We start from the raw sequence: 20,148 nt of genomic DNA on the forward strand, positions 1-20,148 counted from the left end.
AATGTTCAGATAAAAGACACTAGGAGAAACAGATAATACACTCCACAACACTGAGGCACACATACTCACACCTAAACACACCCACCTCCATATGTACACACAGAGATGCTGTCTGCTCTATCCCAATAAGATCATAGCCTTTCCAAAAGAAGTTCAGAATTCTTAATTGAAGAAGTTAGGATCTTTCAATAAGAGAAGCTTGTAAAGAATATGCTAAAACAGGATTTTTACAGGCAGTAAGAATTATTCACTAGAGAGAGCAAGCAGGTTTTGTGGATACAGGATGCTACATGACCCATCACGGATGTCAAGTCTTCTTGCTACAATTATTCTCAGAAAGCATTGAAACATTCAGTGCTCTTCTCTAAACTTTGGTCTCATTGGCACTAGAAGTGAGGGAGGCACACATAGAGGAGCATTGGTAATTACATTTTCAGCATACTGTTTATGAACAGTTCCTCTGATAAAGAAGCCTGCAGAGGACAAACAGGCTGTTGGACTGGAAAGAAACTGTTTTTTGGAGACAGACAAGAAGGTAATTCATGAGTAGCACAGGGATATGAAGGTGCACAGCTTGTTCAGAATGGGCAGGTAAGGGAATAAAAGACAGCGTTGCCTTGTATGTCAAGGTGTTTCTCTGAAATCCCAGCTAGAGTAAGAGACAGATTTGCTGACAGTGCTTGCATGGTGATTAAGGAAAGTAAGCAAATGAGCACTGTGACACAAGCAGTACCTTCCTATATCAACAGTGGAATCCAGCATGAAGGTCTTCCAGTAAAGCTGCTTGCATCTCAATGTGTTATGGTTAGGCTCTGGGTGTAAAGAATACCAGGAAACCATGAAGAAAGTTTAAATATTTGCTTTGTAGAACTGGTAAGGTTATTACAAGAAAATAACGTAGCAGTGTAACTGACAAATCTCACCCCAGCGTAAATTAGGGATTGATTATTAATAAATGAGATAATTTCCTACTCCTCAGAGAGAAAGAAAAACACAACCTTTCTTACTTGCTGACACTGACCAGTGTCAAGGCTATTGAACTTCTTGGATCCCTCCAGATTCCACAAGGTAAGCAAAGGGTACCCAGCAAGAGATCTTAAAGTCTGAGTTTAGAGTCATCAGGTATAATCAGATGATTCACTAGGCCAGTTCTGGGTTATTTTAGAGCAGTAGCCAGACTAAATGAATGTCAATACACTGGAATTTATCTCCAATCTACTTTTAATACCTTCATTCGATCAAAATCTACTGTCAATACCTTCAAAGGAAAATGATGCTTTGGGAAACAGAACTTGCAGGCTGAGAGATAAAGCCAAGGTCTTTAGATAAAAATGAGAAAAGATTTTGCTTGTCATTTCGTAACTGTGATGAAATTCGTAATTTTTGTTTGAGCTACATTTTGATAGAATAATGTGGTCGTAATGTGCTTGACTACAAGCATGATTTCCACGTAAAGCTGACTCTTAGCAGGAACTCTGTTTCCTTTAGAAGCAGTGAACCCTGGTAGCGAACAGCTTTTCTTACTTCTAAAGACCCTGTCAACCCAGCACAGGACATGCAGTTTGCTAGCATTAAAGAACAAGTTTGTATTTTCCTTGTAAGCAATGTCGGAAGAGAAAGACAACACACATTTCAGAACCATTTTGGCCCCAGTAAAAGTGATGCCACGGAAGAGCTCCATCAAAACTTATGCAAAAACATAAGTTCAAGTGGGCAAGGCCTTATGAAAATCTTCCACACAACTCAATGGAGATTGGGGTGGGTGGGTTTATGAATAAGAATCCTTAAGAATTTTCTTCTAAGAGACTTAAGAACTGTCAATATATATATATAAAGAATATAAACACTAATTCTGTTACTACAAATAAATATATCCAAAGGGTTAGGAGACCAACCCGATCATATCACAAGCTCTTTGATGACTGTAAACGCAGTCATCAATACGCAGAAAAAGATTTAAATAGATTAATATGAATGAGTACAAATGTACAGAAAGAACAACTAGGAATAAAGGTGGAGAAATGAAGGCACAAAGTGAGACGAGTCTGGCAAAAATATCACACAGAAAAGGATGCAATTCTTTCAAATTATTAGTAGCAAAAAGCTGCATAATAAGTCCTAGTTTGCTCCTCATCAGAGAAGCAAATCCTATTGATAAGGTTGTGAGGAGAGATTTTGCATCAGTTTTCATAAAAAGGTCAACTGTGATGAATTAAGGTTGTTAAGAACTAACAAAGAAGTAAAAAAAAAAAAAAAAGGCCTAGAATACAAAAGTAATAGGGTAGAGAAGATACATAGCTTAGATCTCTCCGAATGAGCTGAATCTGCTATATTCCTACTGCATTTCTAAGGGACTGACTCAATCAATCTCAAAGCTGTTAACGATTATGTTTTTAGAACTTAGGAAAGCCTGGTGATGAACCAGATAACTGATACAATGTACAGACTTCTTTTGAAGAGAGGAAAAAAAAAAGGGGGGGAGATGATGAAAAATGATAGACCTGTCAGCTTAACTCCAGGTCCTCAGAAGAAAGAAACAGTTTAGAACAACTTAGAAGAGATAGGTATCATTCAACACACCTTTGTCAGGAACAAATTACTATTAATGATTCTAATTTACCCCTGTGAGAAGGTGTCAGAGCAACACAGAGTGGACGAGATGCCAAGAGAGTTTCCAAAACTTTACTAAATTCTCAGGCCAGATAAGCAGCATGGTTTAGATGAGCTATAGAAGGATGAACATCTGTAGGTTGCTCCAAAAATAATGCCTCCTATTTATTTCCACGGACATCACAGTAGATACAAAGAGCACAATAACACTGCTTGATAGAGTAAATTCTCAGCTACTAAACACTATTTCTCAACTCAGATGCTAGCATTAGCTATGCATTTTCACCAGCAGTGAACAAGAGCCTGCAGGTCGCACTTAAAAAATCTGCATGGCCATCTGGAACACAGCTTGTCTTTCACATCACTGTCACCAGTGCTGAAATGTACCATTCACTGCCTCACTGTACTCACATCCACTGATTGGTCACTGTACATGTCCAGCAAACGTCAATGGATGCCATTTTTTCTGCACAGAGAAATTCAGTTCCATTCCTTTGCTTCATGTGCACTTCCATGACAGACGCTATTTTGCCTCTGCTGCCACTTATCACACAGCAACAAAACAGAAGGGGATCCTGGTGGGAAGGTTCAAACTCTACTGCCATACCACCAACATCTGCCTCTGACATCCTCAACCAACATAATAAAATAGGAGGCTTTACTTTCAGAGCAGCTCTTATAAAAATTGCTTAGAAAAAGTACTCTGAAAGTAGCTCTCAGTCTCGCTGTCAAAATGCATAGCTGTTCTAAATGATCTTCTGCAGGACCTGGTCACAGAATTGGTACAATCCAATATTTTTATTAAAGATTTAGATGAAATAGAAAGTATGTTAATTTGATTTGTGGATGAAACCAATGTAAGACAAGTTTGCATTGGAATTCAAAATCATTTTGACAAACTGGAAAAGCAGCCTGAAGTAAACAACTGCAATTCAGTAGGGTCAACTACAAGCTACTACAGTCAGGCAGGAATAATCAATGCTACAGACACATGAACGAGGAGCAATGACAAGGTAGCATTTCTACTGGAAAACGACAACATTCTGCACTGCTGAAGACTGCAAGCTGCATGTGAGCCAGCCACTCATGTACCAAAGTGCAGATACAATTCTGGCTGGGTATTAAAAAAAACCTGTACGCTGGCAGGACACACAAATTAATCTGTTCTCTCTGCACTGTTAATCTCTCTGTTAGAATTCTGTTTCCAGACTCAGGAAGCAATTCACAGGGAGACTTGGCACAACTGAAAAAGGTCCAGAGGACATCACTGAAAAGCAAATAAGCTTCTTCCTATGGCTAGTCTAGGTAAGACAAAGAATATATATGGCAAGGACTTCCTATGGCAAGATAGGACTTAAGACAGACAGACAGTTCTAAACATGAGAGTTGTATGAGCTGGAACAGATTACTTACAGAGTCTGGTAATCCCAATATTAGAGATCTCTACAGAAAACTTAGACTAACCTATCAGAAATGATGCAGCTAAGTTGAAGAAAAAAGATGGCTGGTGGAGGTCACCGCCAGCCATTAGCTTCATTAATTTTATGCAACCACAACTAATATGTAGGAACAATAATTCCAACATTAACTGGCAGAGAAAAGGCAAAGGAGTAACAGGACATTTAGAGGACACTTCTGCTAGAACAGCACAGGACAACTTTGATTGGGAATGAGATGTGTTGGTAAGATACCCAAGACTGGAAAATCAATCGCTATTGGACACAGCAGTATTTAAAACCAAATCACTGTAAGGTCAGAAAACAAAAAGATGAGAAAGTATAATCCTGTATCAATATGCACCAATGGAATCAGGCAGTATAAAATGAAAGCTTGAATAAAACTTGCCTATGGTACTGTTAAACCTAGGAGGATTACAGGTCACTCCTTGCAACCTCACTCCTCCTCACAGAAACTCCAGAGAAGATCAAAACGAACAGAATTAGAATGAGCTTTCATTGATGAGCCGTTAGGAACAAATAGATTACTGAAAGCTGTGTACATTTTATCAGCAGCAACCAGGTTTGGCAGGGCTGTTATCGCTGGGTCTTAGTTTATAGAGGTATAGATGAAGGGGAGAGGCCATCTGGGCAGAGCTGCCAAGTGAATCATAACAGATCAGGAGCACAGGGCTTCCCTTCAGAAGGCTGAGCTGGGAACATCGTATTGGGAATTCTTTCTCTTACCAATTTCATCTGATCTCTTCTCTCTAAATCCCTTTTCTATTCCAGGCTTTGTTTCTCTGGGGCCACTTATAACACTCCTTTGTTGTGACTGAAGGAAGGAAACAAAAGAAGCAGGAAAGCATTTTGCTGTATTAAAAGCACAAAGATGGAATGTTTTGTTGACTGAATGTGCACTCTGCATTCTTAACTGTTCTGATCCAAAGCACAGTAAAGTCTTCAGTTGCCTTGGGTCACATTCACAGTACAAGTCAATATTTCATCAGTCTGGTATGGATTACAGAGGACTGAATTATCTCAGCATAAATTCTGGATTGCATTTTATATAGTCCATGGACCTGATATCTCCTTTCACTTTCCTACCTGCATTTTAGCAAAGGCTGCAGGTAGGTGTCATTCAGTAGGGTTTCAATAGACACGTTTCCAGGTCTCATACTGATAGGAAGGTTAGACTCTACAATACAAAGAACAGATTACAGCCATAAACTATGCCTTCTCTTCCACCCTCATCTCCACTCCCCAGTATGATACCTTATTTAACTTATAATTGCAGTACGATTTTTCTTTTGGGGTTGGGATTCTTATCAACTCCACCATTAAGCAAGTGGAATAAACTATATCAGGGCAAACTACAGGCAGGTAAAAATAACGTCTGCAATCTCTTTTCTAGAAATGAATTAGCTCTGGTGCTATAAAATCTCTAACAAGTTGGATTAAAAGACAGACTCCTCTTACATCTTTATTCCCAACAGAAATAGCACTGCTACTGCTGGGAGATTTATTCATGTCACAACCAAAGCACTTCACATTCCCAAGAAGACCAAGTCCTTTGGCTTATACCTCTTGTGACATCCTCAATACATTACCCTTTCCATCCACAGACCAGGGTATATTAGAGATTAATACAGCTCAGCAACTCAAAACACACAGATTGTCAGTCTCAGTAATCAGCCTGAAGAATTTAGAGGACAGTTGTTATTTACTGAAAGTGATAAGAGACCCAGCAGAACACTTAACTCTAAATAAACAATGTGGAAACTTCACTACCCAGAAAGTCCTAAGTGGCAAATACACAGCTCAGATGTTCCTGAATATGGTTTGATTGCATCCATGCTGTGAGGCAGCAAAAGCAAAGGGAGGGAAAGCTTAAGTCAGAAGGCAGGGGGCCCTTCTCACATGGATCTGCTCTCGGTGTTTAGCACTGGTTTGTTAGTTCATTAAGAGTGTGTTAGAAATCAGTCTCTCCATGCTTCTCACCAGCTCCATCGTGCAACAGCGTGGCATTTATTACAATGCACTACTCAGTAATGGGGCCTTCTGGCATGTGAGCAGCAAGGGGTCATACAGAGCCTGAAGGGAGCTGGCAGGGGCTTTGTGCAGCACAGAAGTAACTGCAGAGACAGTTCTTTGCTTCTCTCATAAGTTTCCCTGTAGAGAAGTGTCCCATTAGAACAGTAAGAAGACGGCAACCAAACCCCATCTCCTTAGAAACATGCAATGATTTACCTATTCTACCCTACCACAATGAAGTGCTTTAGCACTTTACCTATCTTAAGCTTGTATTGGTTTCTGCTCACCCTAACGCTGGAAATAAACCCATTCTCCAACAAGCTGTTGCTGCTCACACAAGGACTTGTGACGGAGCTCTAAAAATAGCCAAGTGGCACAACAGAGAGAGCTCCTGCATTCACGCCAACACCAGGATCCAGAGCCCAGGGAGCTGAAAGGGCTGATAATAGCCTCCATCGCTGGGCACTAAGTGGTTAGGCTTTGCCAGCTGCTGAATTCCTGCCAGCCATATGTCTGATATCCTATAATAACCAGCCAGATGTTGGGCTAAGGTAAAGCCTGACAGAGTTCAGAAGGAAAACGGTGTGCCTGCCTCTCATGATCAGCCCTTGCTGATCTTTGAACTCGGCTGTTATCTTGAAGGAAAGCCTCTTCTGAACTTCGGCATGAATCTAATTAATGAGTTAATTCCCTGCTAATCTATTCTCCTCTTTGTGTCCGTTTCATGATTAATTTAGTTCCAGTGAATTTCCTTTACTGACTGCAGAGTAGAAACACACTTCCTACCCTATTAATCTCCACTTCTGACCCATCAGTAGGGGACTAAACAAGGGTAAATGGCTCCATGCTTTTATTTTCTGAGCCAAGTGATTTCTAGCAACGTAAGGTGGAAGGAAGTAGGGAAATTCTGCAGGCACATCATGCCACTACTGTAAGAAAAGGTGGAATAAAGGCTGTCGATTAATTGAAAATTCTGCCCAGTTACATCAACCACACATCTAACAGAGAGGAAAGAACAGCAAGGCTACACACTGCATAGGAATGTCATTTGGATGTAAAGGATCAGATAAATAGCCAAGCCCAAACACCAAGAAGATAAAATCTGTTGAGGGAAACATAGCAGGGATCTGGGTTTTGTTATTCCTGAAGTTCCAAGGCTCCCTCATATATTTCCAAAGATATTTTACTGGTGTGGAAGAGAAGATCTTAACTGGAGAATGCACAGACTTCTCTGTCTACCTCTGCCTCCAGCACTCTTGGGAAATAGAAGGAAATTTGGCCTGTTTACCTGTCTGCTGAGGTAACAGTTACTCTTTCAGCATCTAAGTCTTAGAATGAAGTCCTCTTTGCTGAAAAACGAACATAATCTGCTGTTTAAACTAATAAAAGAACAACAAACCAAAATCAACCTGCATTACTGTTAGCAGCGTACAGACATGACAGAAAGCAGCAGTAAGGCTGACATTTTCTTAGTTAAGCTAAACGACTAATAACTACCTGGAATAACACGGGGAGTGAGCACAAGGCTGCAGCTTTATACCTCTGGATCCCATTCAGGGCCAGGCTGTTTATTTCCTTTAATGCTTTACATCTGTTAGCATTAAACCACACTATCAGCTCTGATGGATTTACATGTATCTTGCTGTTGCATGCATCTCTTGAGAGGCTGAGGGATGGGAAAGGTTACCTTCCCGCAATTGCGTTCCTACCCCCATAGCTCTCATGCAGCCTTCAGGGAAGCATTAAAAAAAGAAAAAGAAAAGTAAAGAGAAGCAAAACCCAAAGAGCTTCCTTCTCCCATGAATTAAACAAAATGTTCTGAGGCTGTATAACATCCATAGGAGAAGAAACGCTGCCGGTGATCAGCATCGCAAACCTTCCTTCTGATGGCACAACGTGTCAAGGACATTTTTAATGAGGGATCAAGGACACTGCTTCTTGAGAGTCATCTTGTTTAAGCTGTGCTAACTGTGGCTTTCTTAGCATGCAAACCCAGCACCTCACAAGAGAGGCAGGAAAGCACCACAAGGCAAAGAAGTATCCTGCTTGCAAGGCTGTTCCTGTCATACCTGCAGGGGAAATAATCTCAGATGTTGCAGAGAGCATCTTTCTATTGATCCTTCCCCAACAGCCGTTAACTTAGAGCCACTCAGTAAGGAGATGGAAATGCCAGAAATGAGGAAAAATACACCAAAATAAGCAGAGACCTGTAGTGAGCCTATCCATTATCCACTTTCTGATAAACCCCAGTCCATATGACAGAAACTACACTTCTGAGAAGCCTAAGGAATCAGTGGATGCTGCATTACAGAAGAGTCTTTCAGATATCTGACACTGCTGGGAATAAACTCCTGATGGACCACGACCAAAAGAAGGACATGAGCTAGCAAAGAGAACAAAGATCAGAAGTTATGCAGGGATGCTGAGTACACTGCTCCCAGTTTCTCTCTATCTCCAGGTGCTGGGTCATGCATGACTAGATTTCCCAAGCAGTACCTGGTGTATGGCCAGCAGCAGCAGTATTAGAGGCTTAGCTTTCAGGCCTTGCTCTCCAGGGACTTCCTCCACTTGGAGCAGAGGCTTTGATCCTGAGTAGTACATTTGCACAAAAAGAACCTGGGTATGATTTTAAAGTGAGAGAGAGAGAAAAGTGAACACAAGCTTTGCTTCTGCATCTTATGTCTCCAATCTGCTCCTTGAAAATGGCAAAGACATCTCAGACATATTGTCAAAGGACCCAACTAATTTTTCAGCCTAATCCATTCTTTGTATCTCCATGAAAAAATAATATATATATATATGTATATACAGAAAATTCTTGAAATTAAGGCAGTTTTTCACTTCCATGAAAGCAGGGATGGATCTTAGGTCCCAGCTTCTTATGGGGACCCTCTATCTTATTCACTGCTCCTGTGCTGCCCACAAGCTGCCAGCATGACATCCTCATCCACTCAACTCTCTCTTTTCCATTTCATCCTTTCTGGACTAATTAGGTGAGAACCGTCTTCAAGTCAGACATAATGCTGAAATCTAAAAGATCTAAATATAAAAAGTGACATCATTTCTTACGGGCATGCATTCCCACCTGAGAGACTCTGGTTTCCTTCACAACCCCTCTTTGTGGCCAGCAATCTTCCAAGATTATTACTTAAAGATAAAATGGTTTCTCCAACACATTCATCAAATCAGGTGATGATAAGGCTGATTAATCCAGGAACCTCCATCCTTCCTGAAAACAATAAACTGCAAGGCCTACAGACAACAGGATGGAAAATATTACAAAACTTATTTTAAGAAATGCTCTGCTTTCTCTATCGAAGCCATCCTGAATTCCTGTCTTCCTACATGTTAAAGGATAACACATAGAATCACAGAACAACCCAATTTGGAAGGGACCCATAGAGATTACTGAGTCCATACTGGACCACCCAAAAATCAGATTGTATGTCTGAGTAGATAAATAAGGACGGTTCCAGAGAAGGTGATTAAAGTCATTAGAGCAATAGGAAGGCTAAAAAATATGAGTGTCTTTCGTGACCAGATGCACAAGAGAGACAATCATTGTTTACAAAATAACTGGCAATTTGGGCACTCCCAATTATTCTCTCTTACAGCAGAGGACAAAAATGCATTTGCAAAGGTGAAAGCGCAGCTGAAGAGAGGAAACATTTTCTGAGCAACACACAGCTGATCTATGAAACTCAACTGATAGACTCAAAAAGCATTAACCACTCGTACAGAAAATAAGAACATTGGAACATTTCATTAGAAAGGATTATTGTTATTATAATTACTTGGAAAGGCTATAATTTCTCACATTTCCAAGTATAAATAAATAACTGTCTGAAGATAGAAAGGCATTCCCCCATATGGTGGGAATAGTTTGTAATTGTCCACGATGGCAATTTCTTGCATCTCTCTGAAATCTCTAATGCTGGGCACTGTCAGGAAGGACTCCTGACTGGCTGAACATCGTACAATGGATCCTGTCTCATGATTCACATCTTCACAGATGAAAATACAGGTTGTGTGTTACAATGAAAAATAAGTATTAATGCGATGGAAAGCCTGACAAGACAAATCCAGGTAGCAATACCCAAATTCTTGGCTGCCCCCTGCAGTTCAAAGGAGATCAAACACTGTTTTGTTGTTTGATACTGGGAGTTTGCTTGCTATTTGAATACCTTGGACTTTTATCTTTTAATGAGATGCTGATGCTTTATGGAAGATACTGTAGAATGGCATCTTCAGAAACAATTCTGAAGTACACAGTGTAATGTAAAAACTTGTTGAGCAGCCCAGACAGAACAAACAGATTACACAGGAATAGACAGAATAGACAGGAATAGATGCTTTCTATTCCTCCCTTTATTCCTTATTTCTAATGATACTGCCCTGATAGCTCTTCTTGAATTTAGTTTCTTCCATTGCTTACTCTCCCTCCAAGCTCCAATTCCTCTAACTCTTTTTTGAAAGAGGGATTTAAGGTAGTAACTAATTGTTAATGCTTAATAGGAAGCCATTATAGTTTAACAGGTAATAAGATACCATAAATAACACTGCTGGTAATGCACTTTTAAATGGTTAAGGATGTACTTGAAAGCGTAACCACACAAAGCCTGCTTCTGTTACTTTAAAAATGAAACTCATCCTTCCAGAAATTAGCTTCACATCCATCCGAAAAACACAAGTTTTACCAAGAAGAAATGGATGCAGGATTGAGAGACATATTCAGCAAGGGACTCCGACTGCATCAGGGGAGAAACATGGAAAGAACACGCTCTAATAGCTGGAAACAGCTGTTTTTTCTTCTATCCTCTTACATTGTACAGTCCCTGCTTCTCCTTCCTGCTCTGGTGGTGGCCAGTGCTTGGCATGTTGTCTTTGCTCAGCCTGAACTACTGTTATCTACAGACTGGCCGTGGCCAAAATGGCACAGGTCTTCATCTTGTGAGTGAACTCCCCCAGTATTCATGGGAATTGGATTTGAGATTTTAGGCTTTATTTTTGTGTGTGTGTGTTCTTCAGATGTTAAGTATTCACAGAACCATACTCAGGTTGAAAGGGACCTCAAGGATCATCAAGTTCCAACCCTCTGTAAAGATCCGTATGAAGTATTAACATCACATGATCTTATCATCACATCTTTGCAGGCCCAGCTCCAGCCAAATTCTCACAAATTCTTCCTGCTAATATCTCATTTAGCTTATACATCTTAATAAACCCCCACTGTTTCTGAGACGATATAATGAATCGCCACAGGCTACAGCAGCTGGCTTACATGTTTATGCCTCTATGCATATATGTCCATGTACATGTGTGTGCTGGGTCTAAAAACACCAACCTGCACGTATTTACCTCAGTCTCACACAATACTCCTGCCATGTCTGTCTCTCTAATATCTCATATGGCAGCAAGCAGCAGGGGCTGTGCATGAGTCACAGCCACAATACACTGCACAGCCAGAGCCTCTGACAGAATATACAATAGAGCTGAGATGTCAGTGGAGGTGGCTTTGGAGTACTTTAAAAATGCTGTTCAAGTGCCAACTTTCACCTCCAAATACGACACTTTGTTCGCCCACCCACTTTCGTTCCAAGTTAAATGTTCCTTTTACTGCAACTCGACAGCTTTAATTATGAATTTATCTGTCTTTTTCTATCCCTATAACTGTTCAGTCTCTCATTTGTCTTGCTAAGATTTTTGATATGCTCCTAGATAGCAGCTGTATACTGTCACCACAGTACAAGTGGCCTGGTCAGACTCTCATTTGCAGGCTGGGCATCAGACCAAAACCTGCAATAAGCTGTTTGCCTCGAAAGCACAAATCTCATGTGTTCCCTCTGCAGAGAAAGAACAGAGAGATGGGGACACAGTGTGCTGATGAGCATCACTGTATCAGAACCACAATGCTTTCCTTTGCTCTTATTGCCTGAGAAACTTAAATACATATAAAATTCTGACCTGAGGAAAACGTGGATCCCACTGATGGTTTCACTGAGGATGCAGCTCCTTCTATCATATTTTGCCCACGACAGAAGACATCCATTTTAAACACTAATGTTTTAAACAGTAGCAGCACACGTAACCCTGCCGCCATCAATGCTGTGCAGGACTGATGTGTGGTAAAGCCTTCACCACCTAGCTCTGCAATAATGTTATATGGAGTGTCCTAACACTGCCTCTTAAACACCTGATCCATGGTCAACCCAAAATTGTCGCATCTGGCTGCATTCAAAATGACTGTAAGTCTAAACATATCAATCCTCTCATTATCCTTTGTGACTTCTAGGAAAGACTCTATCCCGTTCCAGTGTCAGCACTATCCTGGTCTATAAAGATCACCTCAGACGGAAGTGCATATCCCTCATAATCCAGTCTTTTGGGAGATATTTCATAACTTCATAAATTAATGTTGATTGCTTTAGAAGTAAATTTTTATCCCAGCATGTGAAGGGACCCAATGACTTCCACATTTCAAGTACGATTTTAAGGGAAAAGGACTGTACCACAGAAATACAGATGCTCCTAATCAATATGAAAATGTCTAATACCAGGCAGTAGCAATGTGCCTCACAGAAAGGGCAATGCAGAGCCCATTTGTTCTGCTGGATATATACAAGTTCATTATCGGTACTCCAGTCAGATCTGTACGTGTACAGTAATTTGAATAACCTTCGATATGATAGCATGCAGTCCTTCTGTGATTCCTTTTTCTGCCATTTGCTCTTTTCATCTCATCCCTTCCTACTGCTGTTTAAATTGCTATTATTAGCTATTAAATGATAAATGAATTACCTCTGAAGTAAGCATGAATAATTGTTCCCAGCCTGAGATAGGCTTGGACTGGTATTTGGTAACAGTCAACAAGATCTGTGTGGCTCCCAAGGTTATTTCATAATAATAATAAAAATCAATAGGAAGAAAACAGGGACAGCTCCAGAAAGTGTTAATGAAAAGTTGCTGAATTACAGTGGCTCACCTGTGCACAGCTACATAAAAGCCTTCTGAATACCAAATACATTAATTATAGACTGCATTGCTCGGCTGAACCTCCACAGAATTCATTGGGCTTGTATTCTCACACTAACAAAGGAGAGACGCTGAAGAGTGCTGGATGAGAAGGATGAAGGGAGGGAGGGATGGAAGAAAGTTCATGTTCTTATTTACAAAACACAATTATCAATATATATGTACTGAGAGTAAAATCTGAATCCAGTAATAGATCTAAATCCAAAGTTGGAGGTGTTTCCTCTCATGAGCAGGCACATCAAGGTTTTACGTCAGACCCTGGACAGAAAGAAGATACTCCCCTTTTGCAGCATCTGTATGAAAGAGCACTGTAGAGTATATATGTATTTAAGCAATACCTCCTGGTAGTCATAAACTGATTCTGACTCCTTACAGTAATGTGAGTCTACCCCAGAACTCTGCAGCTGCTCTCATAGCTGACACACTCCTTTACTGTTAAAAGTTAGGCGGTGCCCTTGAAGAGTTATATGAAATACATTAGCAGCTCCTTTTGCTCCATGTTCTACACCACTAACATGACACAGTATGGCAAACACGAAACTTGGATTTACCTAATAAGCTATCACCATCACCATGCCCTTTTTGCTCAGGCATCCAAACACAGGAATATCACATTCATAGATGTTCACAAAGCAGTAGAAACTTCAAATTCCTCTAACAGCTACATAACCTGTGACCAAGCTAAAAAATGGAATCAATAAATAACCTCTCCTTCTGAAAGCTGCCCCAAGATATTTAATGTCTACAGATGATCAAGGTTAAAAATGTTCCAAATCTTTACTTAAAGAAAAATGAACGTTCAATCAAACAGAAATCTGAATCAAAACTACCAGATGATTCCTGCTGATGTTTTCCAGGGAATTAGATTCACAAAATGATGAAAGAGCCCTTTCATCTCCATGCATGTGTCAGAGGACTCCCCAGAGTCCAACCGTACAGACTGCCCCAGTGGATCAGGTACTCAGCCTGTTGGAACCATGAGGAGATGGGGCATTTGGGAGGGTGAAGCACTGTCTTGCACTCAAACACTTCAGCCAAAATTAGTTCCAGTTCATATAATTTAAACGAACAAACAAAAAACTGTAACAACAAATGAAACCCACATTCACCTGTAAGCAGAGGAAGACACAAACCAGGAAGCAAGGGAGCCATTTGCCATCACTGCACAGAACTATCATGTCGTAATTCTGCTGTTTAAATATGTGTTAAAGATGCATGAATTGAAACCAACACGCCTCGTTCCTTCTTTGTTCTTTTGCTCTTTGAACTTCCCACCTTTGGGTCTGCTTCACTCTATTTTGATCTGAATGGCATTTTGGCCACATAGCTTAAAAGATGAGCAGAATTGCTTGCACAGCCATAATCAGGTGAGGATGCATTACAGAGAAGAGATGGGAAATCCAACAGTTCAATATATCTAGGATTGTGATGGTGCATCAATGAAGTATAGGAGAAGAGCAAGCACAGTTCCAAATGATCTACAAATCCTTCTTGTATATTATTGGATTTGCCATCCACTCACTGACCATTTTAACTGCTCACTGTATGGAAGATGAATAGATTGCACCTGGACAAAGGGCCATGGTAGTGATTAAACATTCTGCTTCTGATTAATATCACAGTAAGGTATATTTACCATCTGGGGAGGAGAGAAATTTATCTCTGTTCAAGAAACATAAGAAAATGATAAAGAAACACAAGAGATGAATAATATCTGAGTCAGCAGAAAACACTTAATGACTTTGCAAGGGTCTGCCTCAGTATGTAAGAAACACCTCCCAAACAAAGGGCTACAACTGCTGCAGTGTTTGCAAAACACTCAAAGGCACAAATGCAAAAAGAGAATGAACAGAAGTGCCATCCGTTCAAAACATGAGGAAAAAGGGGAAAACACCCTTAACAAGGTAATGCTTTCTGAAACCTGCTCTTAGTGAGCAGTCACTTCTCATCCTCTTTGTGGTCATGAAAAATGTGAAGTTACCTGGGCAGCACTGACTTAAAACCCAATTGTTTCATAGCAAATGAGGCATGAAACTTATTATCAAAAAACATGATGTCTGAAGTACATGCTGTCATTTTGTTTTCCCAGAAGACAGCTTCCGAATGCCTGAACTGACTGCAAGACATGGCTGGAAATACAAGAATTAGTGGCTCTTCTTGAGCAAAAGCAGAGTTGTGAAGCCAACATCTACAGCACTGTATCTTTGTGAGATAAGAGAGTAAAATGCCTCTACAATCAACTGATACATTACCTTGTTTTTCAGAAGATGGCTGCAAAATGCAGTTAACCCTCCACATATTTGACATTTGACTTGGCAGAATGGTCCTTAAAACTGGCCTGCTGGTAGAGGAATAGCCTTTTGATGCAGAAAAACACCTATAAAAAGTTTCTGAAAAGAAAAACCCACAAACTACTAAGTTCTTTAGTAGGTCTTGTGCAATATGAGGGTGACGGCACCTAAACAAGTGTGAGAGTTAAGGAGAAATGCCCCAGGGGCACAGGATGCTAACTAAAAGCTGGCTGATACCTGGAACAATTTAACCACTAGACAGGCAGTTATGAGAATTGTATTAGGATGATCAAGAGTTTGTTCCATCCCCAGATGCATCTATGCTTCTGAAGTTTGCAGGATGTTCTCTGGATGATATTCTTTTTGGAAACATTTAAAGAATCACTTGTATTTGTCTTCAACTAATAATCATGGGAAGCAATATATTAGGTACCAACAACCTTTGGAGTACTGGTTCCAGGACTCTGCTAGCACATCATTTACATACCATTTAAACAGAGCTAAAACAAAAGTCCCCTTACTAGACTTTCCCCAGTTTTAGAAAGGTACAGCATTGAGTAGAGCATTGAGTAGGAAGTAAATAGGAGGTTTTTGTGGAGAGAGAATATCTGAGTAAGGAACTTGCAGTGTACTGTAGAGATTTCAGAGTTAAACTATTTCCACACAGTCAAGCACTTTCAGGTAAACCAGAATCCTATGATCTCACTGCATCTCATGGCAATAATCTCAGTAGTTACCTGTTGGTCTTTAAGACAGCTGCCCTTAGAGAACCAGAGATGAAGAGTTGTTATGTGAATTTCATGTTCTCCAAGGATTTCCAGGTTCTGGGGGAAATACTCTACTGTTCTATTAGTAATGTAGCCCCAGAGACAAAAATTCAACTCCCTTTTTGCTTATTTTCAGATATAGCTACTTTGTTACCCTGCCTCTGCTGGGAACTTACTACACAGTTAATGCTCCTGAATGACTTCATATACTGTATGTGCTAGACTGAGGTCAAGAAGGAATTCTTGCCTGTGTTCCAAAATACATTTTGTTAGGACCACTAAAGGTTTAGCACACCTTTCTTCGGCTCACTGGAGACTGTACACTGAACACTATGAAATCAGGTGGGAGAAATCCCCCATTCACACAAGATGCCTCCATTAGACCAGTCATTTCCCCAGTAGCTATTACCTTGCTTCGATCTACCGCTCACTGACTCTGACAGAGCAAATAGTTTATTCTAGAGAAGTAGCCAGTGTCCAGCCTGCTCCTTCATCCTCCTCACAGCAGTAGCGGAAAAGTAAGGCTGCAAAATGCCCTGAGCAGAGAGAGCTCTAAGAGGAAAATTAAAAGACACATCCAGTTATAAACGTTGACAGGTGAAAATGTTCGCTGTTGGAGGGAGATGCTGAGATGCCAAGTCAATGCCACGCACACCAGACACCATGACAAAAAAAAAGACACAAACGCAGAACATGAACCGTAGGAGTTTCGTAACATAAAAGACCTCTGGCTTGTGATCTATGTACCTTTGCCATGAGACATATCACCTGGAAGTCAGATCTGTCCAGTACTGGATTAACTTCTCTTTCCATGGCTTGACCTGTCACCCGGAGTACTATAGAGACGGGCACTCAGAAATGCACATTTAGAAAATTAGATAGATGTATTGAACATAAGCACTGTGCAATTAATCTCACTGATCACAGCTGGAGTGGTCAGAGCAATTTCAGCATGTTTTCTGCAAAATAGAACCTTATCAACTAAATAAAGATCGTATTTTCATCAAGGTCGAGTGACAGTCATCGTTTTCTTCTGACACTGTTAATCCTGCTCTGATAGGAAACATCCATATGTGTATCTTTCTCTAGGTGAGAAAGTCAGTCAAGACAGTCTTCTGCAACACGCTCTACCAAAAACAAACTTAAGCTGCAGTCAGACCCATTGGCTCCCACTTAAACACCCACTATTCATTACACAGTACAGAGGTCTGGAAAAGGGATTGCCTGCAAGGTGTTTAAACCACCTCTGCTCACAGTGTAAAGCACACAAGAAAGACATCCCACAGTGTAACCATTTAGGTCGCTCCTGTGTAGCACCTGCAGGCCCCGAGTTCAACTCTGCTTTGGCAAAGGTACAAAAATAATTTGGGTTATTTCCATCCTCACAAGAGGAAAGCATAGAAAGTGTTCAAGTGTTTTTTGTGGTAACTACAGAAGACAACAGCACTGGTTCTAAGCTATAAACACTTCCTGCTCCTTAAACCATGAAAGACAGCTCTAGTCTTGGCAAAAGTAGACTATAATTACCATTGATGTAGTGACACACCACCAGTAAGCAGAAAGACTCTGCTGAGCTCCCTGTGCTACCTAAATGGAGAAAGACTGGATTTCATCTTTACAGAGTAAGATCAGACCGAGTGGAACCCCACACTGCAACCTCCAGTTCTGATGGATAATCAGTTTTTTATTTCATAGTCTATGCATTATTTTATTTCAAAGTCTGAGCTGGGGGAGAGGCCTGGATACAGCTGCTCTCCTGCCCATAGCAGTGTGCTCTCTTTATTCTGCATTCTTCCTTTGGTTGCTTTAGGCCTCTTATTCCCTCTAAAATCAAATTATGCAGTTCTCTTGGCGAGACTCAAAGAAACCCAGAAGCAAAATATTAATTTTCTGAATCAGAATCAATAAGCTGCACAATCCTTTTCAATGAATTATTTATCATAAAATAGAATACACTTACAAGCCAAGCCCCTTGGTCCCCACATCTCCCTTTTCCTGATCTTTTGCAAAAAGCTCCTGTAATATGGCAAATCTTTAGACAGGAGCAAACAATGTAATGTTTACTTGTACTACAAATGCCAACTAATTGCACCTAACCCATCAGAACTCCATAAATCTGCAATTCCACCCACTGGAGTGAAAATGAACAAGTAACCATCACACTGCCTTCAGCAGTGACATCCCATCCCCAGATGACACAGAACCTTGAAGGGACAGAGCGCTTTGCTTTTGACCACCACAAACAGATATGGAATGGCATGGGAGCTGTACAAGGTAAGGGATTTTTCTTTAATTCTTAACTTCTTTAAAAGTATTTGTCATTAGAGAGCTGCTATATTGGTAAAGGTTCATCGCCCACACAACATCAGGAAAAATGAAATGAATGCTCACTAACATGAAACCAACCAAAGAAAAAGGTAATGGAAAACCACACAAATGAGAGAAAGTGCTCATGGAGTTGGTATGACCAACTTATTTTCAGTGTCTGGGACAAGTCAGAGTTCAATATTTTCCTTCCCTGAAGTTACTTTCATGCAAAAACTCCTCCAGCTCTAATTCAGAATTGGAAAATCTGATTTATATCTCAAATTCATCCACCTGGCCAGGCTTCAGTAGCTCTCTCTAATGAGACACCAACGATTTCTCGGATGGCTGTCCCCAGTACTGAAACCATTTAGGATACATGTTAATTGCTTCATTTATGTGTTCATATGTACAAGTGAGCACAGCTATACAAAAGGAATGTCTCTATATTTTAGTTCTCTTTTTTTCATTGTTCCCCATAAACATTAAAAACCACGAACAAGCTTGTAAGAATGGTTTCAGGCATGAGGAACAGGTGGTGCGAATGTCAGTTAAGTATTCCTGCAGGGGGAAGACTGGAAGTTTGCTGTAAATTATGGGGGCATTTCTGCAACAGAAAAAATTGGCTTTTCATTGATGAAGCTGGAAGCACTCTTTGATAACAAACCCACTGGGAACTTCAAATCATATCACATCACTCAGTTATTTTTTCCTCCATTTGTCTTGGAAAAACAATATTGCAAGAGTAAGTGCTTGCATGTAGAACTAGGAATAGCATGGTTTAGAAAGAGCACATACATTTCTGCTTCATCACAGCTGAAGCATCCCATATTCTGACCTTTACCCAGGCCAAATTCCCCACATATGAGGCAACCTCACTTGCATACATCCCATTGAACACAGGAAGCTAAGAAATGAATTTTGCAATTAGGAAAAAACACCTCCCATATGGTTGTTTGGATAATGACTTCATCACACGCACCAAAAATCACAAACCTATGCTTCATATGTCTGTAGGATACAATGCTGTGAGGAAAAGAGGAATGACTGTGCGAATCCTTGCAGAATCAGGCATACTGTTTCTAAATCATACCATCAAAGTCCTTCACCTAGAGAACATCTTCCCTGTAGGAGATTGACTCCACAGAGGAGATCTGAGGTGGACAGAGTATCACCTGAAACTTCAGTTTCCTGTTGATGAATTCACTGAGACAGTGCCATCCATATGCTCAAGTAATATTTTGAGAGGAAAATGAAATTTGTAAGGAAACTGTCACTGACCTTTGTGCCCGGTCTGTTATTGTTATCTCTTCCTCCAGATCTAGGAGTAGCGCTGCCTGAGCCATCACCTTCTTGCTGCAGGGCAAGGATTTGAGGTGCAGAATGAGCAGAGCAAGGCAAAACTTGCTTCCCATCTCCTCCAGCTCTTGAGTTCCCAGCTGCAGGCCCTGGTGGAAAAAAGGAGGAAGTTTCATTGCTGAGTGTACAAAGCGCAGGTGTTGGGAGACTGTTTTTCAGAAGGACAGCTCTTAGTATTACAGTATCACCTCATTCAGGTTCCCATACAGTCAATCATGAATTCAATGATAGCATTTGTTCTACAGGATCTATTCTAAAATAGCTTCTATTTTACAGAGGCAACAGAGGCAAGTAGTGTAACTGCTCTGGTTACTT

The 20,148-nt window shown here is 40.5% G+C and overlaps 1 protein-coding gene across 1 annotated transcript in view; it reads right to left on the reverse strand.

Annotated features, from left to right (window-relative positions):
* Positions 1–17,846: 17,846 nt before the first annotated feature.
* Positions 17,847–20,148, reverse strand: part of LOC146755790 (cytosolic carboxypeptidase 4-like) — a 73,098-nt gene continuing 70,796 nt past the window's right edge. The window contains exon 5 of the mRNA XM_085525281.1: positions 17,847–19,922. Coding sequence (XP_085381407.1) covers positions 19,704–19,922 — 219 coding nt within the window. The 3' untranslated portion in view covers positions 17,847–19,703. The remainder of the gene's footprint in view (positions 19,923–20,148) is intronic.

This window comes from Coturnix japonica, chromosome 30 (assembly GCF_054131305.1).
Source record: "Coturnix japonica strain WE chromosome 30, WE-NBRP24, whole genome shotgun sequence".
Taxonomy (NCBI): Eukaryota; Metazoa; Chordata; class Aves; order Galliformes; family Phasianidae; genus Coturnix; species Coturnix japonica.